Source organism: Microchirus variegatus (assembly GCF_963457635.1).
Source record: "Microchirus variegatus genome assembly, chromosome: 3".
NCBI classification, from domain to species: Eukaryota; Metazoa; Chordata; class Actinopteri; order Pleuronectiformes; family Soleidae; genus Microchirus; species Microchirus variegatus.
Window position 1 is genome coordinate 1,541,415 of NC_139804.1, and position 26,184 is coordinate 1,567,598.

Consider the following 26,184-nt stretch of genomic DNA (forward strand, 5'->3'; position numbering starts at 1 on the left):
TTTCTAATTAAACTTGTTTTATCTTAACTTATCTTGTCATTTGATCTTATCTTAACTTTGTATCTTATACATTATTAGAGAAAAACAAAGTATACATGATTTATTGCTGTAGTCAGTCCAAACAGCCAGTAGTACTATAGTACTATAGAGTAGAACATAAATTATAGATAATTCAACACAAATTAACTTTTTTTTACATTACTTTTCAGACTTTAGACACTGAACACAGCCAATTAAAACCTAGACAACCATTTAATTCTGTCATCAGTGCACCAGATTATTTCTGGATTAGTTAAAGTGCAGTTGTTTTTTATTCATCATAATGAGGACAGTGTGTAAAAAAAAGTATGATTTAATATGAATTCCATATCAACTAAGATTTAAACATAATAAAGTTTTTAATGAATTAAAAACAATAATAACCTCCCCTGATAAAAAAATCACAAAAACAAAATTCCTCCATCATCAGTTTTCTGTCTCTTTTATTGTTCACACTGTTGGCGGAAGACGACGTGACGTACCGTCCGGACGTGATGACGTCGCGCTTACGTCTTACGTCACCCTCAAAATCGAAGAAGATTTCTCCAGGCGTACACTCTTTTATTTTCTGTGCTGTAAAAAACATTTTTGTGCGCATATTTTGCGCACCATGGTTTGCGTGACATCGCGGGACCGTGTCGCTGCGAAGGAATAACACGCGCCGCCACGCGCGGGGACCCAAATCTACGCTTCTTTCGGCTGAGCTAGCGCTTTTTTAGCATCTGTTAGCAACACCCGCTAAGCTAAGAGGCTAGCGGTCCCTGCCCCACCGTCGAGCTGTGCGTTAGCACGTTAGCCTAGCTCGCTAACCAGTGACAACTGACAAAAGGTAAACAACAAAGCCTTTGTGTGTGTTTTACTGTGATTAACCGGGTTAATAAGTGAACGTAGTCGGTCGATGTACACCCTGCTGTCAACAAAGCAGTTTAACAGCGCGGTGACGCTGGTGTTTTGTGCCGCTGTGGGTGAAGTACGAGGCGGAGAAAAGGAGCAGCAGCAACAGCGTCAACGAAAAACAATACAAATCCCGAATCCCCTCATCACTAAAGAGGCCGACGGAGCTAACTGTGGCTAACAGCTAATTAGTGCTAAGCTACTTCTGCAACAAATCTTTGCCTTGTTTTAAACGAACACATACTCGCAGTTACAGTTGTAATAGTTTATCGATAGCAGCCTGAAGTCAGACCCTCGGAATCCCCTGTTTTAAAGCTCATTATGTCACAGGTGGTACCATTTTCAGCTCTGTCAGCGAGCTTATTTACCCATTTAGCTCTATTTGTGGCTTTATTTGACATTGACAGCACATACTTTTCATCATTTCTGATAACATTGCAGGGCTTTTATGTGCTATTTATGGCCTGGTGTCACAGCAGCCTCCCTGAAACTCAAATACTGTGACACTGGACTGGCAGACATTTCACTATTTTTTGATAGTCATGCACCATATTGGACTTTAAAAAGAACAGATATGCCGATATATACAAAGCCTGTAAAGATAGAGGTAATAATAATAATTTAAAAAATGTGTATTTCAACATATTTGAAAGTACAACATAGAAGGATATTAACAATATGACTATAACAGGTTAAATAAGATAGAATATACATTATATACAGCATTTGCTTGATATTTACGTTATAAATAAGGATTGAACATGAGATATTGTATATGTATTTTGCACTTATGTGAAGTATATTGTACACATTGCATGTTGGATGAGTAACCTGTTGCGTATAGGGAGTGTTTCGGCCGATACTGATGTATAAGTTTTTCCATGCACCCAACTGCAGAGCTCATTTAGACTTTTCTGTAGTGAAATTAACATCTTGTCACCGATGAATCGATTCTCAATTCAATCCAACTTTATTTATAAAGCACTAAAAACAACTGCTGAAACAAAGTGCTGCACATCAGAGATAAATAAATAAAACACATGAAACATAATCACATTTAGTAATCGATTAATAACACTGTGTTACAAAAAATTTTTTTCAACTGATTTAGGACCATTTTGCACCACCGAATCCAAAAATGACATCCATGTTTCTCAATCAGGTCAGGTTTTTATGCTAATTTGATTTTGAAAAGTCCGGCCTTCTGACAAAATTGATCACATTTTTGTGACATTATCAGTTGATTTTCCTTAATATTACATAATATATAAATGTACATCAGAGATAAGTAAATAAAACACATGAAACGTACACACGTGTGACCTCATAGACCTAAGAACAAACAATGAAACAATAAAAAAACTGAAGCAAATATAAAAACAACACAAATAAACAGGTTGTACGATTAAACTATAAAAGAAAGAAAATATAAAAACAATACGGGGTCGAAAGCCAAAGAGTAAAAATGGGTTTTAAAACTGTCAAAATAGTTTGCGATACATTTAGTAAACATGAACCCAACAGCCACAATCAGGTTTCACTTGATTGTGGAGTTAAATTAGCTCAGCAAAACAATAGAAAAGGCGACAAAACAAACAGCAGGTCTGGGGAAGTAAACACACAGGAAAAACACAAGAATTTGTAATATTGGTAAAAGCCCAGAGGCAGAAAGTCACACACTGAGAGAGCATGTATTAGCCAACACGAGGAGCAGCACAGCATTAAGCAGCAATTAGAATATGAGTAAGTGCATGTATGTGCAGCAGGTATTGACATGAAACAGAACATTAAGCAGCCGCAGCAGCAGGATATGACTAAAACAAGTGCTGGTGGAACTAAAGGTCAGCAGCCTGTAGGAGTTCTGACCTGTAAAACGACTTAAACATGAGTGTGAGGCTGCAACCGACGCTGTGTTCCGTTTACGTCGGAACTCAGAAGTGGGAGCGACGTCTCCGCGGAGTTCACCGCATTCCAGTGAAGAAGTCTGAAACACAAATGTATCTGGGGCTCGTCGTAGTGAACAAGTCGATAACAACGCCGCGCAGTGTTTCCCAGAACCTTGACATTGATTTAGAGTGTTTGGAATGTATGGAAACATATTAGTTTATGACTTTTTTTCCTATCTTTGAATGCAGAAATGTTGCATTAAATTAATCTTCACGCATATAAATAACGAGGGAACGGAATCATGAGAAGAAACCAGTGGAGAAACTTTGTCTCTTCAGGCCAAACTTCACCACGATTCTGTAAGAACGGTTTTCAAAGGTTTCAGGAAGTTCCGGTTTCTTTGTAACCAGGCTCTGCTCATGTTAATATTTTAATGTCATTAACAGAACTCCGTTCTGATTGGTTAGATGTGTCAGAGGTGAAACTTTGGGGGAAAAAAAATCCACCTTGGTCTTAAAAATAAAGTAACTATTGCTCGGTGAAAAGTCGTAAAGAATAATAAATTATGTTATCGTAATATGAATTTTCTCAGCCCATTAGTGGTGTGAGAAGATATTGGTAAATATATTATAATATCTCATGACGTGATATTGTTTATTTGTTGTATTTCGGCCTCCGACCACTAGTTGGCAGCAAGAAAACTAAACAGCTGCAACAATTAATTGTCAACTAATTTGATAACTGGTTAATCATAATTAAGAGTAATTTTTTAAACATTTAAAACAAGTTTTCTTGGTTTTCAGCTTCTCTGGCGTCTTTGCTCCATGGAACAAAGAAATCATTGAATAAACAACTGAATCATTTTGGTTTTTGGATTTGATTAAATTTCGCAAATTGAATCACATCATTTCGTACCATTTTCTTTTGCTTATGAGAGATAATTTTTTACAGATTTCACTAAAACGCGGGTCTCTTACTTGGTGCATCATTAAAAATAATATTTACATTGAAAAAATTCACCAAAATTAGTTACATTAACGCACTATTTATTTAATACGATCACGCTAATTCAAACTCTAACCCGGTTCACGCTAACGGACATTTTTAGTAATTAAAAAGTTGTCCAGCAGAGGGCGCTGTGAGTGCAGCACGCCCTCTTTGCTCGTAAGAAGAAGACGACAGTAACGTTACGTTATTTTTAGGTGAAGTCATGAACAGATCTGCGTTCTCTGCTGTTAAATATTATATTAAATATACGATATTTAGAGAATAGCGTCATTTCCAGGTTTGTGAAACACTGATTAACATTTAACTGAAATAATCTTTAGCTGCAGATGGAGGAATTATTAATGTGACGAAGACATTTAGTCAATTCTGAACTAATGAGGTTTTTCTCTCTTGTTTTTTAGGGCATGGATGATGTGATTGTGAACACGCAAGAGTGAAAAGAAAGAAAGAAAGAAAGAAAGAAGGAAGTAAAACCCGGTTTGTGGATCAGCGGTGACACCTGACGCTCGTCCCCTCGGCCTCTCTTCGTCGGAGACGCTCCACGCCGCCACGTTCAGGCGCGTTAGATCTTCCTGCGCCTGAACCATGTGAGGGCCCCTCGGTCCAGTCTGAGGGGATCCCAGGACTGTCGCCAGTGCGCCCCCTGCTGTGCGGGGAGCGCGACTGATCCTGTTGTTTGTGTGTTTGAGAGAGAGAGAGAGAGAGAGAGAGAGAGCGGTCTTTTCACTCGCCCCCTCCCCAAAGACACATTCCTGCTCTCCTTCCCCCCCGAGGAGACACGCCATGATGTTCCGAGACCAGGTCGGTATCCTCACAGATTGGTTCAAAGGCTGGAACGAGTGCGAGCAGACGGTGGCGCTGTTGTCCCTCCTGAAGAGGGCGTCCCGCACCCAGGCTCGCTTCTTGCACATCTGCCTCGAGCACTGGCTGGCAGACTGCACCGAGATCCACATCCTGGAAGCAGAGGCCAACAATGCAGGTACATCAGCGGTTTACCACCAGGGTTACCCCGTGCTCCTGAGATACACACACACACACACGGTATCCGTGGGGTCTTAAAAAGTCTTAAATCCAATAATTTAAGGCCTTAAAATGTCTAAAATTCTCCTAAAATCTCATAAAAGGTCTTAAATACAATTTTGAAAGGTCTTAAAAATCTATTATCGTGACGTAACATAACTACAACGCGGAACTAAAGTCGAGCACCACTAGCTAGTGTGCTGTGCCCGCGCCGCGCGGTGTGTTTACCGCTTAGCATAGCAGTGGAGAAAACTTAAAGAAAGCCCACAGCTAAGCCGAACTGCTTGCATAAGTTCGACGATTTGTGGCTCCAATGTCTTGTGTACTTTTTTGCCAGTATGGATGTGAAATGGGTCTTAAATTGTATTCATTATGGTCTTAAAAAAGTCTTAAAAAGTCTTACATTTGACTTGTTGAAACCTGCAGAGACCCTGCACACATATAAATATCTATATACACACCCGGTTTACCTGGTTTCTCTGAGATTTCAGCTTCTTAAATGTGAATATTATCTGTTTTTTTGCTCCACATTACAAAGAAATCATTCAAACTGAATCATTTTAGTTTGCGGACAAAATTTCCACGTTTAAGAAACACTAGAGCTGCAACTAATGATTATTATCCTAATAGATTAATCTGTAGATTATTTTCTCAATGAATCGTTTGGTCCATGAAATGTTAAAAACCGCTGATCAGTGTTTGTCAAAACCTGGAAATGACGATGTTCTCGAATGTCAGTTTTATTGATTTCTTTATGTGAAGCAAAGAAACGAAGAAATATTTACATATTCACATTTAAGAAGGATTAATGATGATCAAAAAAGTTGACGATTAATTTAGTAATCCATTAATAACACTGGGTTACTAAAAAAATTTAAGTTTATGTCTTTTCAACTGAATTAGGACCATTTTTGCACCGCTGAATCCAAAAATGACATCCATATTTCTCAATCAGGTCAGGTTTTTATGCTAATTTGATTTTGAGAAGTCCGATCTTCTGACAAAATGTATAACATTTTTTTGACATTATCAGTTGATTTTCGTTTATTTCTCATCCAAAAAAGATTATTTTTGCAAGATCTTCACGTCGAAGCCATTTCATTCACTTGTAATATATAAAAAAAACATTAAGTCATAAGTTGGCACGTGCAAAATCTTCAGAATTTGTTTTTTTTGCAAGAAATATAAAATAATTTTGCATCATATGACGTGAAAATACCCGTAAACAAAATAATAATAATACCCGTTAGCTTTGTTCAGAAAGTTGACCTGAATGAGCAAAACCAATGTGATTATTGGATTCAGCACATCAAAATGATCCTAAATCAGCCAAAAAAAACAATAAATGTGTTGACCAGTGTAATCGATGAATTGTTTCAGCATTTTTCAACATATTATGGACCAAACAACTAATCTATTAATCAAGAAAATAACTGACAGATTTCTAGATTATGTAAATAATCATTAGTTGCTGTGTTTGCACAGAATATTAACATAAACTCTGGTAACAAACAACTTTTTTAAGACCGGAGAGACACTGTTTTCAGTCTTTTCTCCACAATTATTTTATCCACGCGTTCTCAGCCATTATTTTATAATGTACATCATGTGTAAAGCTTGTGATTCACATGGACTTTAACTGCATAATAATAAGATCGTAAACGTGCCATTGACGTCCTCTGTTCTCCTGTGTTCCTCAGCCATTGTCAGCCAGTGGCACCAGGAGCCTAAAGAGAAAGTGGTTTCCTTGCTGCTCTCCCACCTGCCTCTGCTGCAGCCGCGCAACAGCGAGGCCAAGTGCGAGTACATGAAGCTGCTGCAGAAAGTGCTGAGTCACACCATCGAGAGCAGCCTGTTTGTGGAGGAGAGCAGGCAGCTGCTGTCCTACGCGCTCATCCACCCGGCCACCACGCTGGACGACCGCACCTCCCTGGCCATGTGGCTGAACCACCTGGAGGAGCACCTCTCCAGCGGCTACGCGCCGCGCCCTCCCTCCAGCCCGTACCACCCTCGCCAGGGCTCGGACGAGTGGCCCAGCTCCGCCGAGGCGCTGGAGCCCGGACACGCCTGGCACGACAAGTCGCCGTCATCCAGCACTTCGCCCGCCGGACAGAACGGACACATGGCGTTCCCGGGCGGGATGTCGTCTCCCATCAACAGCAATAACACAGGTGACGCATTTACGCTGCGACGATTTATTCATGTCTGATTGATGTAGTCACACAAAACTTAACTTCATTTAATTCAATAGTAAAACGTAGTATATAGAGCTAAAACAATGCATTGATTAATCGCCAGCTATTTTGATAATCGATGAATCGATTTTATTCATTTTTTAAAACACTTTTAAAGTTTATTTTTAGTGTTAATTGTAATTTCACAAATGTCGCAATACGTGAGCGATAACGGTAAGTCGTCACACTTTGCACATGTGCAGAATAAATCAGGTTTCAGGTGTACAAATCGAGTCGCGACAGCTTGTTTTGACAGCACTAAATTAACCGTCAACTATTTTGATAATCGGTGAATTGGTCTGAAGCTTTTTTCGTGATTAAAACAAGATTTCTGTTCAACACCGATCGACGTTTTTATAACATTTTATGTACCAAAGGATTAGTCAAGAAAGTAATCTACAGATTAATCGATTACGAAAATAATCGTTATTTGCACCTCTAGTAGGATGTAAAGTTCACATCTCGACTGAAATTACATGCTTAAGTGTCTATTTAAGTAGTACCCCTGAGTGTCCAGCAGAGGTCGCATGAGGTTTCCTACCGTATCAGCAGCGACACCATTTTGGAAATGTAAGACGGAGACTCTGACCTCTTTGAATTGAACAGCTGCTTGAGCTTCCTCCTGTTGTCAGCGATTTCAGTTTAGACGCTAAAGCTAGCACTTCTGATAACAAGGTAACGGTTATTAAAATTGGTAATAATGTAGTAAACTGTGACGTTTGTGGTGTCGTAGGTGAGGAGTGTGTTTGTTAGAATTTATTCAAACTACTTCATTTGTTTGAATCAACCTAAAATTGTAAGGAAACTAGTTTTCACATTGCGTTACAGCAGAACTTGACCATATCTATAGCTTCAATTCAATAATTACTGTACGAGATGAGCACGGACATATTAACCACTGTACTCTCAGGCATGAGTGAGGTCTTAAAGAAATGAATTGTTACTAATGTTTATTTAATGCATTTATAATTTGCACACAACGAGAGTAAGCAATGAAAAACCGATGGGATAAATCGCAACCTTTGCCATTTGCTAATTGCTTTGATTCAGTTTGTAGGTTTGATTTGAAAATGATGAATTGTTTCACGCGTCCTTTGTTTAACATTAAAAAAACTGACGAAATGTACGATATGTGATCCGGCGCTGGGCGCGCTAACGGCGTCAACGTTGGCATGATGCGTTTCCATGACGACTGACCGGAAAAATGTGTGACGTCATGTTTACGTGACTCCCGATTGTTAAAATGAGTCTCTAAAGTGACCCTAAACTTTAAAAACAGTGGCACACATACGCAGTACACAGGTACGCTAACGTTATTTGTTAGCGCTGCTCTTTTCCTTGAATAAACGGACCGCTCCAGTTCCACTGTAGGCTAACGCTAACGGCGCTAAAAGGAGCTAATGCAGCTAAGGGAGCTAACTGGTAAACGGTACCAGGACTCCGGTGTCGAGGCACGTAAACATGACGTCACGCGAGTCTTTTTACGCTGAGTCGTCAAGGAAACGCATCATGCCCAGCATTAATATGATCTACTGTATGTAGAACAGATTATTAACAGGTAATTACTAAAAAAAATAGGTAAACAAATGCCTCCTCTCACCCGTGGATTCCTTCTCTCCTCTTGTCTCCTCAGGTCTGGGTGGACAGATGCAGCCCAGTCCTCTGAAGAAGTCCATGTCGGCGATTCCCTCCAGCCCTCAGGCCTGTGGCTCAGAGTGGATCGGTCAGGACGACATCGGAGGGCGACAGAGCTTCATCCCGACGGACCATGCTCCGCTCTCGCCTCAGAGCAGCGTGGCGTCCTCGGGCAGCGAGCAGACGGACGACCCGGGCTCGGCTCGCAACACTTTCCAGGAGGACGGCAGCGGCATGAAAGGTCAAAGTTCACCACCTGAAGAAACAAAAATACCCCACCTGTGTTTCTAGTGATCTAAACTGTAACATGTCGTTGCGTTGTTGTGTTTTTTGTTGTTGTAGATGTTCCCGCGTGGCTGAAAAGTCTCCGCCTTCACAAATATGCATCGCTCTTCTCCCAGATGAACTACGAGGAGATGATGATTCTCACGGAGCAGCACCTCGAGTCACAGGTCTTTAAAACCTCCCTTTTGCATTGTTTAATACATGAAATGCATCATATTATGGTCTAGTTTACATCAATAAGTTTCACTAAAGGGGTCTCAAGCTCAAATTCTAGTCTAGTGTGGTCATGAGAGGGAAAAAAACATTATAAATATCTCATAACTTAACTAACTTAACGACTGTATTCATAAACGTGTATTTTTTAGATTATTGGGTATCATTGATGTTTTGTCTGGGTGGATTTGATTAAATTTTTAGATTTAACGTTGATTCATGTGAAGATATTTCAGTTTTAATACCATTTTTCTTTTGGTTATGAGAGATCATTTTTACAGAACTAGCTAAAACGTAGGTCTCTAACCTGGTGCCTCTTTAAAAATAATATTTACGTTGAAATAATTTGCCTAAATTAGTGACATTAACGCACCTTTTATTAAATACGATCACACTAATTCAAACGCTAACCCTGTTCAAGTTAAAAATATCCAGCCTATAATCGCTAACAGACATTTTAGTGTAATTAACGAGTTGTCCAGCAGAGGGCGCAGTAATTTTAGACCACATAAATAGCGTTTTCTTATCGACACCATAGACGGTGAAGTCATGAACAAATCTTCGTTAAATCACAGTCACGCGGGACGATCGCGGTCAAGTCTCACGAGATTTGCACACAGGAAACAGGAAATGGGATATATTAAAGGATCAATTTGTGGGTTTTATGATTCACTGTCAGGTCCTCTGATTACAAATCTATTTTAATGTGATATTTTTGAATCCAGAGCGATTTTTGTATACCATAATATGTCATAAAATGACTCGTTTTGAATGATTTCTTTGTTTTATAGCGTGTGGGGGGGGGGGGGGGGCGGGGCTGTGGTGATTCCTCCCCCCTCATCAGTCGTGAACATTAATGTCCTCAAACCTGATGATACATCAACTGTCAATGAGCCGTGAAATGAAGCAGCGATAGCCTACAGTTCTATCAAAGCACTCGCTCGCACACACACATAAACGCTCTGCCCCTTGGCTTTAATCAAACACATGGTGATTAGCTTTGTTATTTAGGAAGCGTAGAAAGTATAAATTGCCCAGTGAGTTTCCCGCTTTCTCATGTTCATTCTTTTCCTTTCTTTTCTTTTTTTTTTGCTTTCAGAACGTCACTAAAGGAGCGAGACACAAGATCGCGCTGAGCATCCAGAAACTGCGAGAGAGGCAGAGTGTGCTCAAGTCTTTAGAGAAGGTAAAGCAAACCGATGATCAGGCTGCCTGGATTTATTTAGGTGGATTTTATGGCTAGAATTGTCAAAAAATGCTCAATGAGTGAGTTCTTCTGGCCTTTTTTTTTTACAAGATAACTTTCACGTTCAATATCTGGCAGTTATTCAACCGTTGAGGATTGGACTTTGATTGGACAGTCGTTCCATAATGGTTCTAAGAGGTTCTACCACGGGCTGTAATCAACCAAAGAACAACTCTTGGTCGACTAAAGCCATGAAATTTCTACTAAAAATTGACTAATCGGCTATTTTTTTTTTTTGAGACAAATGTTAAACATAACATAACAATAGGCACAACTAGAATAAAAATATAAATTTGGCAAGTATAAAATGGTACTTAAAGTGATACAAAATATGCAAGTATTAGTGGTTCATATTACTGGGCTATTAGCTGACTGTTACTCATCATGGTTTATAGGCATGTACGTACAAAGGTGGATACCAACTTGATCCCATAAGTGTACCCTTATTGTGATACGTAATATAAAAAAATAAATTAAAAAAATTTAAAAAAGGGCAAGAAAAAAAAAATAGTAGTAATAATAATAATGTGTGCATGCACAATTATATACACACACAAATATATAAAAAGGAAATAATAATAATGAATAAATAAAGACTAATCGGCTATTTTAATTTGAAAAGACCCGCAGCCGCGTCTGGAGTCTGACGGCTCTGACAGCGTTTTGCATTACGTTCATCTGCGCAATACCATAGCCCGTGATATCCGAAAATAATGTACTGTCAACTCGTAATGGTGCGCCTGCAGTTATAAAACTAATCAACGATTATTAGACTAAAACATTGAAATATGCTAATAATTCTGATATGTTCATACTCAAAACGGACGGAGCAACCGTAGCTTAGCGTTTTTAAATATGCCATGTTTGTAGTAGCGCTGTGAAAAGCAAACTGTTGCTCGCAAAGTTTGCGTTCCACTTTTTTTTTTTTTTTTACCGTCATCTACTTTTGAAAAATGCTGCCACGCTGCTGATGTCCTTGACATGGATGAGACTGACTGTAGCCTAACATGAAAAGCTCAAAATTCACAGCTAATTAATGGCAACGCTAATCTGTCTGTCGCTCACGAGCCACGGAGCGACAACAACCCACTGGGCTGGACTAAACCAAAATAGTGGAAAACAAGGGGGGTGTAAAAAATGTACAGCCCTAGTTCTACCGTAATGACAAGTATATGAGCCCAATTAAAGCTCCATTTCCCTGCTTTACGGTGTCCGTCCATCCATCTTTTACCGCTTTATCCTCCTCACGGAGCTGCTGCACCAATCTCAGCTGGTATAGAGGCGAAAGGCGGAGTCACACCCACACCTTGACAGATCGCCAGTCCGTAGTTTTTTGAATTTTCTAGATATCACAAACTAGGTCTAGGAGTTACGGTAATGAGAAGAACACACGACAAATCCACCGATACTGTTCTTAAGGCCGATTTGTTGTTACAGATTATTACTAGTTAATTAATGAGACGGATCGTTTCTGGCCCACACTAGAGGATTTAATCCTGAGAAAGCTCAGACTAGACAATCCAGTCGAGACTCAGGAACACACCAGGAGATTCCAGGGATTAGGGATCTCGCAGAAACTCGCGCCAATTTATTTTTTGTGCTGATATTTTTGATGAAGTCAAAGCTGAGAAGACGGAATCAACTTGTCTCGTACTTAAGTTACGCTTCTAAAGAAAAGTACTTAAACATCTGTTTCCCGGTCGACTCGCTCTCGTTGGTTAATGCCGGGTTCTGGGAGTAAAATTCAAACATGTTTAATACTTACGATGGGAAATCTGAAGACACCCACGGTCGTCAGAAGAGCCAGATTGGGACTGAAATCTGGCAGATTATCATCTAGTGTAAGGGGTGGGGCTTTAGCTGTGTTTGGAACCTATTGCTGCGTTCGATCGTTTGATATCGTTATAAATCACACTGCAAATCAAACCAGTCCTTCTGTCAGGCTGATATATTGCGATATTGTCTCTCGTCAGGACATCTTGGAAGGCGGAAACCTCCGTAACGCCCTCCAGGAGCTGCAGCAGATCGTCACCACGCCCATCAAGGCCTACAGCCCGCCCAGCGCCGCACAGTTAGACGCCATGTCCTCCTCCTCCTCTTCAGACGTCACCAAAACAGGAGCAGACAAAAATTCTGAGGGCTTCCAGTCCCACAACCCAGCTCCATGTGATGGAGACACGTCAGCCACGCCCATCTCTGAGGGAGACATCCCCGGACAGTTCACCCGCGTCATGGGAAAAGGTCAGAATAGAGTTTCCAGAACATCAAGAGCAAAACTGTAGAATAAAAGTGTTTCTATGCTCTATATTACAAAGAAAGTATTTAAACTGCACAATAATACTAATTTAATTAAAATTTTGAAGTTTTGGGAAACACTAGTCAATATTTTCTGACATTTTATGAGCCAGACTTGAGTGAAAATGGTGAATAAATTAAGATAATTAATTTCAGCCCTAATATCAATGCATTTTTGTGTTTATTTCCCTTCAGTTTGCACCCAGCTGCTGGTCTCCAGACCAGACGAGGAGAACATCAGCTGTTACCTTCAACTCATTGAGAAGTGTCTCGCGCATGAGGTGAGAGCTTTGATTTCGTCATTCAGGGTCGTTTTGAAGTGTTTCAATTAGATGTGGGCGCTAGGTTAACGCATGACGCCGTTTCCATGACGACTGACCGGAAAAAGACCCCGCGTGACTTCATGTTTGCGTGCCGTGACACCGGAGTCCAGGCACCGTTTAGCAGTTAGCGCCATTAGCTGTGTTAGCTCCTTTAGCGCTGGTTAGCGTTAGCCTACAGTGGAACTGGAGCGGTCTGTTTTATTAAAGCGACCTAGACCGGAAGTTCCAATTAAGGCTGTTTGGTGTGTACCTGCGTCATTACCTTGTTTATGAAGCCCTGAAGGTTCTAAACAAACAGTTCAGCCACTGCTGAGAACGCTGTGTTTTATTGTAATCTCGGGCTCAGCGAGATCTCTGAAAAAACCCGGTCCGGTTACGTAAACAGCGGTTCTCCTGAACAGCAGATCCTCCTGCTCCAGGCACTAGTCCGGGCACATCCGGTTGCGTACATTGAACCGCAGAAGAAGAATAACGTCCGTTGTGGAGGTGTTTCACGAGCGACAGTGTCTTCTGACTCTGGGTCTGACTCCGGGTCAAAGGTCGTCAAAGGGACTGCGGCGGGGAGTCGTGAAGAAGCTATTTTTAAACACTGTTAAAACAATGTTTTGATAATGAGTAGCAGTGCATCCACCGTTCCAGAGGGGGGCGCTGCGCTTCTGAGAGCGGGTGTGCTGAATATACTGGCCAATCACAACACACTCTGTCTTCTGGGTGAGAGAGTTGAGTCTCAAATCTCGCAGCTGGGAAACAGCGTCAGAAAAGACAGATTTCTATCGGCTCGTTTACAGCAACTAGGAGGTTTTTGAGCATAAAAACAAGTTAACGTATGTAAGTAGACATAACTCGCATATATGTGCAACAGGACCACTCTGTGGGAGCTTTAATGGAAAAGAGCAGCGCTACAAATAACGTTAGCATACCTGTGTACTGCATATGTGTGCCTCTGTTTTTAAAGTTTAGCGTTACTTTAGAGACTCATTTTAACAATCGGGAGTGACGTAAACATGACGTCACGCGCGTCTTTTTCTGGTCAGTCGCCATTGAAACAGCGTTAATATGCGTTAACGTGCCCACCACTAGTTTCAATGTTGGATAAAGTGCTTGAAATTGCACTTTTTAACTTGTTAAATGGAGTGGGGGATAAAATAGATCCCAGTCGATCAACAGTGTCTAAAGAATCGAATCAAAGTCCCTTAAATCACTTTTCTTTCTCGCTCTGCAGCAGCTCGTATCGATCACGTCTTCATCCCTAAATGTTCCGATTAAATATTAACGTTAACGAGCAGTTTGAGCAGGCGTATCTAATAAAATGCGTTTTAATTACGAGACGTGATTGAACAGAACAGACAATAAAGTATGATGAAATTTGAGTGTGTATGTTTTTGTATGAATTATGTGTGCAAGGCGCTTGAGAATGCACCTTGAAAGGTGCTTGAATTTAACTCTGGGAATGTCTTACAGCTCCAAAATGAAGGATCTATCATTGTTTTTACTCTGTCTCTGTGTGTGTGTCAGGCTTTCTCAGAGACTCATAAGAAAAGGTTGGTCTCCTGGAAGCAGCAGGTGCTCAAACTGCTCCGCCTCTTCCCTCGGAAAGCTATGCTGGACATGCCTGTGTACCGACAGAAAGGGTGAGACCAGTTAAACACTTAGTTAAAACACATGGAAAATGTTTGCATTTTGATCCAGAAGAACGTTATCTGCTTATATCCGTTACCGTCTTACACTAACGCGACAAACTCCATCCTGATCTGTTCCCACAGGTCCTTGAAATCCTTGAAAGTTTGTTTAAAAAAATCACCCTAAAAAAGAACGTGGCTCATTGAAAGTGCTTGAATTTTGTGCAGTAAAGAAGTGAAGTTAACATTTTAGCTAAAAATATTACCCTGCCAAATAATGAACTGTCCCAATTTCCAACAACCGATCGCCTGCAAAATAATGAGCCGTTATCAAATATCCACCAACAGACGCAAAATTGCATCAAACTTGGTGGAAACATGTCGCAGCACAAGACGAACAAAAAAGTCAATTGGCACCATGGCAGATAAAAAAGGGGCGTGGCCACGGCAACCATCGGAATGATGACGATTTTCAACCGTTCGCCACAAAACAGGAAGTGGCGTGTAACTTTGCCGTACATTGACCAATCAGCTCATAACTTCATATGTGACACAGGAGACCCATCTGGAAAACAGCGGGACATGAAAACATGAGTCAAGAGCATAGCGCCACCTTTGGCTGTGAGGGCCCGCACAGCTTTAATTCATCAGTATTTTGTTTAGTGACTCTGATCACATACTTCCAAGGATCCTTGAAGTTGAAATCCTTGAAAGTTTGTGAATTTGTCAAATAGATATGGGTCCCTTGTTTGTCGCGCCACATGGCGCCACCTACTGTTTCACGCCCTGCGTTGTTTGATTATATTGAAATCGCAATACGGCCTACTCCAATTTTAAATTGCAGGAGGCGCGACATTTGTTAAATCCGAAATGCGAGTGAAAATATCATTTTTGATTAATTGTTGTCTCGATCTACAAACATTCTTACAGATCTGCACAAATATCAGACGATAATCCTTTTAAATAAATAGGAAATTTGAATTTGAAAACAAATGTCCTATTTAAGGACAAATAAACTAACTAGCTAACTAAATATGTTTTTCGACTGAAAATTTGTTAAAAATTCCCGCAGATATTGCGAATCATATCGCAATTCCTGTCAAAATAATCGCAATTAGATATTTATTCAAAATCGGCCTGAGTGGACACTGTCCACTGTCTTTCTCTGTCTCCGCCGTTGACACGAGATTCCGTGCAGAACTATGAGCGAGTAAAGTTAAGACGAGAGAGAGAGAAAACAACGATTTTTAAATTCCCAGATCTCTGTCTCACCAAAGACAATTTCCCGAAGACAATCTCTTGTCTCTCAGATGGAGACACCATGGACGAAGACGAGCTCTTACACGTTGTCCTCCCATCTTAAGCTATCGTTAGTACCTTTGGACCTTGAATTTGTGCAAATTGGTCCTGAAAAACCCTTGGAACCTGGATTAACCTTTTAAGCTTTGGCTCGTTGTTTTTCTGATCTGGTCCGTTGTCTTTTTCCCAGCTGGACGTACGGGTCCAACTCCCTCCCCACAGCAGGTTCTGTGAGCGTGAGTGGGAGCGTTGCACGGCGAGGACAGCGGCAGTTTCAGATGACTCCCCGCGGCCTTCCAGCTGGACGCATCAATATTCTGAGTCCTGGTGGCATCGGCGGAGTGTCACCGCGACACACTCTCACTAATCCTGTGCTGGCAGGACAGGGGAGACAAGTAAGTCTGTGTGTGTGTGTGTGTGTGTCGCTGGATCATTGGAGGGATTTAACTTGGCGTGGCTCGATGATACCAATATCACAACCTGGAGTATCAACAGACACCGATATCAGTCCAGTCCTAACACGCTGGTGCTATTTCAAGCTATTTCAAAGACGACCGTGTCGCTAAGATTCTTCTGCTATGAATAGAACAGTCCACAGCATGACTCAGCGAAAGTGATGTTGCTGATTTTAATGTGTCTTTTATTGTATTGTATTTTTACGATATCGACTCATGCCTACCATTTTTAACACCATTTAGTAGTTTGGTTTCCCCCCAAATAGCACACACTGAAATTAACTGAATTATGAGAGATTTGGTCAAATAAAATGAATATTTTGAATATTGGCAGTTCACAGAGTTGAGCAGTAGGTGGCACCCTCCGCTTACGAGCCCAGTTCTCATTTACTTGCCCACAAAAACACAGCTACCTCAACGTCTTTAACCACATCTGTAGATACAGACTCACGTGGTGATGTTTTTAATCAGTTTACATTATATAAGTTAAATTAGGTCGTTTTCACACCTAATAATATTCTCTGTACGATTCAACATCTGAGTTCGACTTCACACTTGAGTGAAACTTAGAAAATACTTAGTTTCTTATATTTGAACACAGATCTGTGACGTGACTTCATTTTACATGTGTTCAAAAAGTGTTCAAAGTCAGGATGAGCCCATACAAAACTTCATATATCGATATCGGTCCAAAACTGGGTGAAATCACCTAGATTAAAATGTAAAATTCAATACAATAAAAGAAAAAGGCCTGTGTATCACATGTTTCACGACGCACAGACTTTTGAAATACATTTAAAATGAGATTTCTTTTCTTTTTAGGCAAAAACTTCAACTGACACCAGAAATAAGACTTATTTTACTGTCCTGAAAGTCACTTTTTGCAATTTATACACTTACATACATATACAAGAGCTGATGTTATTAAAGAGAGTTTACCGAGTTATTATGAACCTGAAAATGTGGTATAACGAGTTCCCCTCCTCGCCTGAGGCGGCGCTGCAGCAAGAATGACTTGAAGGAAAAGACAAAGACAAACAATGAACAAGAAGAGTCGCTCTTCTGTTGGTTAATGTTCTGTTTCTGCCACATCAGAGCAAAACATGGAGCTGCGGGGTTAGAATCCTATATATATATAATAATATAATATTATTATTATTATGTATATATTAATATTAATATTGTAAAAAAAATCTGATCAGTCTTGGGGTTTTTTGTTTTGTTTTATGTGAACATAAGGCACATGTATGTTTTGGTTGTGTTTACCCACAATGCCCCTGCGTTGTAGTCCACTTCCTGTATTTAAAGTAGTTGAATTCATAGAAACACACACGACAGCGGGAAAAAGCTTAGTCATGCATTATCATAGCATGAAATGTTTAGTTTAAAGGTGCATTATGTAATAAATCATAAAATCCTCCTAATATGTCACAGCGACTCAGGAATAATGTTCATATAACAAACTGAACTCACCAACAACAACAGTACAGACAAAATATTTGCATTAAATATTTTGCAGACTGCAAATCATGTTTATGTTTTGAAATCATGTTTTGGCGTCATATGGCGCCACCTACCGCCATCTACCAATCATTGCAGTCAGTAGAGTCTCAGCTGCCGAGCAACCACGGGTTGCCAGTTACGTCAGAAAACGAAACCTAAAAGCCTCGGTATTTTGAATTTGAATGTAGTAACCGTTTTTGGCCACATTCTTACATATGGCACCTTTAACTATCATGTTCAAAGCAGAATTCTCCAGAATGCTCTGAAGTCGACTCCTGAGACCTTTGTGTGTTTGTTTTTTGTATTTTTTCCTCTCTCCAGAGCTTATGGTTTGCTAACCCCGGCGGCAGTAACAGCATGCCCAGTCAGAGTCGCAGTACTGTGCAGAGAACCCACTCACTCCCCGTCCACACGTCCCCACAAACCATGCTCATGTTCCAGCAGCAAGGTACACGGTCACCTTCTTTTCTTTGTTTTAAAACCATTAAAACAACTTCTCTGAATCTTCTCAGCTTCTTAAATGTGAATATTTTCTGTTTTCTTTGCTCCGTAGAACAAAGACATCATTAAAACTCAATCATATACGAACATCATCATTTCCAGTTTTGAGAAAGTCTTGTTTTATTTTTGTCCAGAGAGCAACACAGCTTCATTAAATAGATTTTTTTGGATTAAAAATTATTAAAGGAGGAATTATTTTAACCCTTTAACACTGAATGTATCGCAGGCGATCGACAAAGTGTGAAAAACGCCTGACGACTCCAAAAATGTTATTTTAAACATGTTTTATTCACATTTTACACACACAATCTGGTGTTTGCGTACAACTGCAGCACCGCGTTTCGTTTTTTCCTCATTTTAAATTGTTAAAACACTATTTTAACATGCGGTAAATTGTAAATAACTGCCTGATTTTGAAAGTTATTCTGGAATAACGGGGCAAAAAGATAATTTTATGTTACTTTTGTGGTTAAAATAAGCAACAAAAAAGAGTCAGGTGTTAAAGGGTTAAAGCACAAACTAACAGGTTCTTTGATAATGAGTGTTGTTCATGTGTTTGCACAGATGTTGTCACCGTTTGCTGTGATGCAATTAAAATGTAATTTGTTATTTTCCCCGTGAATCTGTTGATTTGGTTTTTAATTTTAAATTAAATTAAAAATAATCTTAACTTTTAATGACCTCTTTTGTTCTGTGGAGCAAATAAATCACATACGTTGCTTTAATTATTATTTTTTTTGCAGTGATATAAAAGTTAAACTTTCTTTTTTTTTCGCCCCGTCATTTTTCCCACAGAATGCCAAGTTCCAGGCACTGACCTGGAGATCAACCCCACGCTGGAGTCACTGTGCCTCAGTATGACGGAGCATGCCTTAGGGGGTAAGTGTTCTCTGCAGCCTGCAACACCAACACCACCACCACCATCATTATACAGAAACAATGAGACAAACACTGTAAACACGCTGTCAATCACTGGTTAAAAATTCCTCCCTCTATGCAAACGGATGAAAATTCTGTTCCCTTATATAGCGCATAAATATTTTAGGAAGGCACCAATGAGGGCTGCAAGGATCCTTCCATTTCTAAAGGAATCACCATTTAGTTTCCCATTTAACAAACGGTACTGTACTGTGTGGAAACTGTACACTACCGTTCAAAAGTCTGGGGTCACATATATCACATATATGTTCACATATATCACGTTTACATACACATATACAATTGTGTTGTGTTTTCCATTAAAAGTAAGACTTTTATTCATCAAAAGTGTTGCAAAATAAATAGAAAAATAGTCAAGACATTGACAAGATTAGAAATAATGATTTTTATTCGTTTTCAGCTGTGCTAACATCATTGCACAAGGGTTTTCAAGGGTTTTCTAATCATCCAATAGTCTTCTAACACCATTAGCAAACACAATGTACCATTAGAACACTGGAAATGGGCCTCTATACACCTATGTACATATTCCATTAAAAAACAGAAGTTTTTACCACATTAAGAATGTATAGTGTGTATTTATGATTCGTTTAATGTCATATACATTTAAAAAAAAAAAAGTGATTTTCCTTCAAAAATAAGGACATTAAAAAAAAAAAAAAAATCAAAAATTTTATTTTTTCAATTTTTTTCATCTCTCAAATTTTTTTCCCTTAAAATTGTCATTTTTTTCTCAAAATTGTCATTTTTTCTCAAAATTTTGATTTATTTCTCAAAATGTGTCATATTCATTGAAAACACGTTATTTTCCTTCAAAAATAAGGACATTTCTACATGACGCCAAACTTTTGAACGGTCATGCAGATATTTAGCCACTGACTGATGATGACTTCACATCCTGTTTGTCCGAAACTTATATTCAGAAGTTTGGTGTGTTTTTCAGGTTGTAGAATAATCTTCCGTTTATCCAGAATGTATCTCATAAATTGTGGATACAAGCCTCACTGACAGGTCATATACTCCCCCGTATAAAGAGCATGAAAGGCATTGAATATAAAGATTAATGGACACGTACGGAGGCATCAATAACTTTGTTCAGCGGCGGAACGCCACCTCCTCCTTCAAGGAGACGACGCGAGCCGACGTGTCGTATATTTCACGATTGTCGACGTCTTTTGAAATAACTTTTTATCGCCCTCAGACGGAACGGACCGGACGTCCACGATATGAAACCCCCGAGAAGGAGAGAGAAACGAAGAAGAAGAAGAAGGAGAAGAAAGAAAAAGGAGAAGTCCACTCGATTGGAGGCCTGCTCAGTTCCTCATCACCCAGCACAAAGATAAACGTACGCTTCAGCAAAAAACCAGGCAGAGCAGTCAGTCACTACAATAATGACAAAAACAAACTGTGTATATGTTCTCTAATATTTTTGTACTTTATTATATACAACTAAGTTTATTAAAAATGGAATACAGATGATTATTATATTGCAGGACAGTGAAGGCGAGCTGCGGCGTCTGCTCCGTGTCACCTGCAGGACTGTGACACGGCCTGCAGAGGCTCAGCTCCGCCACAGTCCAGGAGGAAAAATGGTGGATTGGTGCTGTCTTTAAAGGGTTTTCTCTGCCCGATGAGTTACTTTACTTCTCCTCCCGCCATGGAACAAGTCTTTCTATCCAGAACACACCCAGAAAACGTCCCCCTCTCCTCCCTCCTCCTCCCCCCCTCGCCAGAAGAAAGGCACTTTGTTTATTTTTACTCGGTTATCCTCCGACGCGTGGCGTTAGCCCCCCCAAACGTCCACGCGAGGAAACTTTAGTTTAGACGAGCGTCGGCAAACTGTCGCCGGGAAAACGTCCGAACAAAACGCGAGCCGTTCTATAATCAGTTCTCGCGAGACTCTCCGAAACAGACCTGGCACCGACATCGCAACGCAGATATCGCGACGAGATAACAGTGTGACGCGTGGTTCGTAACTCCGCGCTAACGCGGGCTACTTTCACCTTTCGTAGCACTTCTGTCGTACGTGTGTTTCACGGTAAACTAGTCGTACTCGCGGTACAGCAGTTTTTTAACCCGTTTATGTCGCAAAACTTCTCAACTTAATTGCGACGGACTTCAAGAGTGACGTCGCTCACATTTCCGACTTCCGATGTAAATGGAACGCTAGCTTTAGCGCCAGAGCCTCATTTGAAAGTCTTTGAGGGGAAAACTAGCCTTCTTCCGACTTGAATTATAACGCCAGTAAACATTTTCTGACTTAATCACTAGTTTCAGCTCTTCAGTCGAACACGATGTCGGGTTTGTCATTTCTGTTCACGCTTAGTTGACGAAGTAGACGATGGTATCGTCCAATAGGAACCTGCTAGCAGGCGACTAATGCGAATTTCTGTTTGCGAAAAATGTGAACATAGTGGCCAAAACTTGAATATCGAGGCTTCAGAGTGGGAGGTTGTGCGTCTAATTTGAATAAGGTGCGTGAGGAAGCCAGATCTGATCGCGCGTTTTAATGTCAAGTACGAACGTTCGCGCGATCGTATATCGTGCGATCGTATATATCTAGCAAAGTACCACGTAGAGCGCTGTTATCGACTGGTTATGCCAACAATGGCTAACAATTTCGAGGGGTGACGTCACTCACATTTACGACTTCGGATGTAAAGGGAACGCCAGCTTTAGCCTTTTACGAAAAAAAGAGCCTCATTTGAAAGTCTTTCAGGGGAAAACTAGCCTTCTTCCGACTTGAATTAGATCGTATATCTCGCAAAATACCACGTAGAGCGCTGTTATCGACTGGTTTTGCCAACAATGGCTAACAATTTCGGACTTCTCAATTTAATTGCGACGGACGCGTGGGTGACGTCGCTCACGTTTCCGACTTCTGATGTAAACGTAACGCCAGCTTTAGCCTTTCCGAAAAAAAAGAGCTTCATTTGAGTCTTTCAGGGGAAAACTAGCCTTCTTCCGAATTCTTCTTGAATTATAACGTCGGTAAACATTTAGCTCTTCTTCAGTAGAACACGACGTCGGGTTTGTCATTTCTGTTCACGCTTAGTAGACGAAGTAGACGATGCAGCAGATGGTATCGACCAATGGGAACCTGCTAGCCGCTAGCTAGTTTGCGAAAAATGTGAACAGAGTCTGGCCAAATCTAGAATATTGAGGTTTCGGAGTGGGAGAAGACGCATTTTAGCGTCGTACACACATACGATGGTATATCTGCGGGCGGATGTTGATGCCAGGTCTGATGGGGTTCTTGGACGCCTCACTCTTTGGTTCTTTTCTCCTCCAAAAAGACCAAACCGATAAAGAAAGAGACTTGTAATTCAACCGTAGGCATACCCGTGTTTATTCTTTCTTTCTTTTATATATTATTATTATTATTATAATTATTATTTCCCCGTAGACCAAGTAGAAGTGTCTGTCCTCCTCTGAACTTCTACAAAGCCAAAGAGAAAAGCTTGTACAGCGGTTTGATTTGGTAAAAGGAGATTTGTCGTGAAAGTGCTGCAGACGTTTTTTTTTGTTTCACGAGAGGAAAAAAAAAAAAAAAACACACACGCAAAAGAAAAAGAAAGAACAGCAGTTTGAAGAATTAACGCCAGCTGCAGTTTGTCTCTGTCATTTTAACGCCGTACTACGTCAATGATGATGAATCGCCGCGTTCTGTGCCGAGGGATTTTGGGGGATCGGGGGGGTGCAGTTCGTACCGCGAGGGTGTTTTTGGTTTAGCCTCCGAGACGGGGAAGCAAGATGTTGTTTTTGACGATTAAATTGGCAGTTCTTGGTGCCGATAACTGATATAAGTAGTGAATTAACAAAAGAGTAGCTGTAGAGGGCGCTAGCGCAGAAGTCGAGGAGTTAGCAGCCGACAACATCGTGCTTCCCTGCTCTGAGGAAACTGAAAATCGGCTGCGTTTCGTCACAGCGCCCCCTTCCTCAAACGGCCAGCGTGACGATTTGATGAATCATACTTTTTCAAGGTGCTTTGACAAAAAAAAAAAAGTCCATATTTTTCTGTTTGTGTCTGGATGTGTTTTCAGTCTCCGGAAACCCCGCCCCCAGAAGCCCCGCCCCCCCTGGCCCCGCCCCTCCCCGAACATTATCGCGTGGTTATCAGTGTTGAATCGCGGCGGGAAAATCCCGTCTTCTTCAGCCTCTGTCTTTGGATGTGGCAGAGTCGGCGCGCAGGTGCATGTACGTGTGTGTGTGTGTGTGTGTGTGTGTGTGCTCGCGTGTGTGTGTGTGTGTGATATGGTCTTAACTTTTCGGATCACTTTCGGTTGCGTCGCAGAAACAGGGAAAAAAAAAAATTCATGTTTTAATTTCAGCAGAGCCATAGGAGGTCGGTATAGTTTAAACAACAACAACAACAACAAAAAAAAAGAATTAAAAAGGTTATTTACAGAATATCTTTTTCCAATTGTATTTTTTACTCTCCCTTGATATCGATAACTTATGCTTATTTTCTATAATCGCATGTTTTTTTGTTTTTTTTTGCCACACTAATACAGCACTGTTGTAGATAGAGGGACATGGTTCGTTGGCGGCGGCGCCCCCTGCTGGCGTCGCACCAGCGACCGGAGAGAGAGAGAAAGAAATCTCGCAACTAATGTTGTACGTTTATGTCGCCTAAATGTCACTGTTTACATCTCGGCCGGGATTTTACGGCCCGGCTCATGTTATGTGATGTCATCATTACTCCGTTGTAACATGTTTAAAGTAGAGCTGCGACTCCACCAGCTGTTTTCACCGTGGATTAATCCGTCGCTCGAAAACGGATCGATCCATCGTCAAAAACAGTCGGCGATTTAATTTAATAATCAATTCATTATCGAGTAATCGTCGCAGCCCTGCGTTTGAAGAACTGAAGCCTTCTCGCACGTGAGCTGGCCTGAAAACAAGACGCTTTGTCTCTTTGCCCCGCCCCCCCCCTTCGAAAAAAAAAACAAGAAAAAACCCCCGGGCCTTTTTGGCCGCGCGGTGATGTTAGCGTAACTTTTACCCGACCGTTAGCCGTCACGTCCTGACGAAACCGCTCAACGCGGTTTTCGCCAGAATCCTCAATGCGTGGATTTTAACGGTTCCGGAGTAGTCGTTGAATTCCTTCAGAGCAGGCTCTTGGATCGATCCGACTTACGGAAAGCATCGTTGCACTCGCGCGCCTGCAAAAGAATTCGGCGAAATATCGTGGGGTTTGTTTTTTTGTTCGTTTTTAAAAAAGAAAATCGACTCACTATACTGTAAACCAATTGTGTGTTATGTTAACCAGTGGCTCAGATCATTAGCTTTGGACACATCACTAAAACCGTTAGAGCTCCGGGTTCGTCGCGTGACTCGTCGTCGTTCGCTCGCGTCGTCGTTCGTTCACGTCGTCGGCCATGTTGGCAGGAAAAACGCTTCTGAGAAAAAAAATGAACGGTACCAGTGTCGGATTCAAGCAAAAGTAGATCGATGTCGCTTTAATTCCACAGATTAGAGAAAAACGTCACAGAACTCGACAGACTGATGCTTCTACTGCCCCCTGGTGCTTTTCATGAGTAAGGAAACATGACCATCCCATTTTTCTCGGCTGGGGTCAATTTCGAGCGTTCAATGATCAATGGGGAAAAAGTACCTTGCTCTGTGGTACCCTAGCCCTTAAACTGGCGGGGTTTTAAACCGGCAACCCTCCGGTTACAACTCTATTTCTCTTATGCTAGATTTTGTAGAGCTTTTTTCACAACCCCCTCTTGCGGCTAACGTCAATTTAGAGTGTCCAATTAATCGTAAACCATCGAGATTGGTGAGCTAGCAGGGATTCAAACTGACAACCCTTCAGTTACAAGTCCAATTCTCTTCCCGCTCGACCATGGGCTCAATCTAAGCGCGTAAAAAACAAACAAAGATACTAAAGTTATCTCGCGTTGTAGCGACACTAGAGTTAGCTTACCGGTAGTTAAGGGGAAACTTAAGGGAAACTTACTAACGATTGTGCTTTTAAAATTAATAAAACATTTAAGGCTACATTAACGTCGGAGTCTCTTAACATACAGTAATACTTTACATACGCGCACGTTAACATCGGTTATGCTACAGTCGTCGCAGGTTAGCGTTCAGTCAAGTTACCCCTTAACTGCCGAGCGGTGAAGCTGTGAATCTGGATGCTAACTTTAGCGTCGTGATTAACTACGATCGAAACGTTTGTGAAGATACCCCATATATATATATATATATATATGTATATATGTATGTATGTTGTCTGTAAAACAAACGGAGCCACTTCCTGCCAAAATGGCGTCGTCGACGTGCGCTAGCGGAGCTCTACGGTCGTGGGAGACGCAGCATCTGAGCCACGCGCCATGTGACTATGAGTAAACTGAACACTAAAAACAGGCCAAGGAACACGTTTACTCCATGTTTACATTCCACTTGACGCATGACTTGGGAAATGCACTTAATTTCAGCCTGGTGTATTTTTGTTTTTTTGTTTTTTTCTTTACATGAAAACAACAACAAAAAAAGAAGATTGATTAAAATACATCCACCAGGAGCCAGGAGGTACATACAGAGCCTGATCATGTCAGTGTCCCAGCAGGCTTTATAATCCAGCCAAACGCAGGCTACATCACAGATATTATTATTTGTCTTGTACGATTTATATTTAATTCTGACGACCCCCCCCCCCCCCGCCCACGTTTAGCATCATCCCAGGCTAACACTCTACTTTTTTACTGTCACTCATGTGTGAATGGTCTGAAGTTCAGCGTCCGTCTGATCGTCGAGTCCAAAAATAAAAAGGTTCAGTTC

The 26,184-nt window shown here is 40.9% G+C and overlaps 1 protein-coding gene across 1 annotated transcript; it reads left to right on the forward strand.

The window, feature by feature from the left end:
* The first annotated feature begins 585 nt into the window (after positions 1-585).
* On the forward strand, positions 586-22,973 carry samd4b (sterile alpha motif domain containing 4B). The gene is made up of 13 exons (XM_083886734.1): positions 586-868; positions 4,230-4,807; positions 6,549-7,019; positions 8,716-8,958; positions 9,060-9,169; positions 10,315-10,401; positions 12,435-12,702; positions 12,952-13,037; positions 14,595-14,710; positions 16,188-16,392; positions 18,277-18,403; positions 19,252-19,335; positions 20,597-22,973. Exons 2-13 carry the CDS (start codon positions 4,612-4,614, stop codon positions 20,623-20,625), a joined length of 2,022 nt encoding a protein of 673 aa, XP_083742860.1. The 5' UTR covers positions 586-868; positions 4,230-4,611; the 3' UTR covers positions 20,626-22,973.
* Positions 22,974-26,184: the final 3,211 nt, after the last annotated feature.

Excerpts from the sequence above, each read along its gene's own strand:
- samd4b (XM_083886734.1), top strand. The coding sequence starts at position 4,612 with ATGATGTTCCGAGACCAGGTCGGTATCCTCACAGATTGGTTCAAAGGC. Across the intron at positions 12,703-12,951 it reads CACCCGCGTCATGGGAAAAG|TTTGCACCCAGCTGCTGGTC; the intron begins GTCAGAATAGAG and ends ATTTCCCTTCAG. Across the intron at positions 13,038-14,594 it reads AGAAGTGTCTCGCGCATGAG|GCTTTCTCAGAGACTCATAA; the intron begins GTGAGAGCTTTG and ends TGTGTGTGTCAG.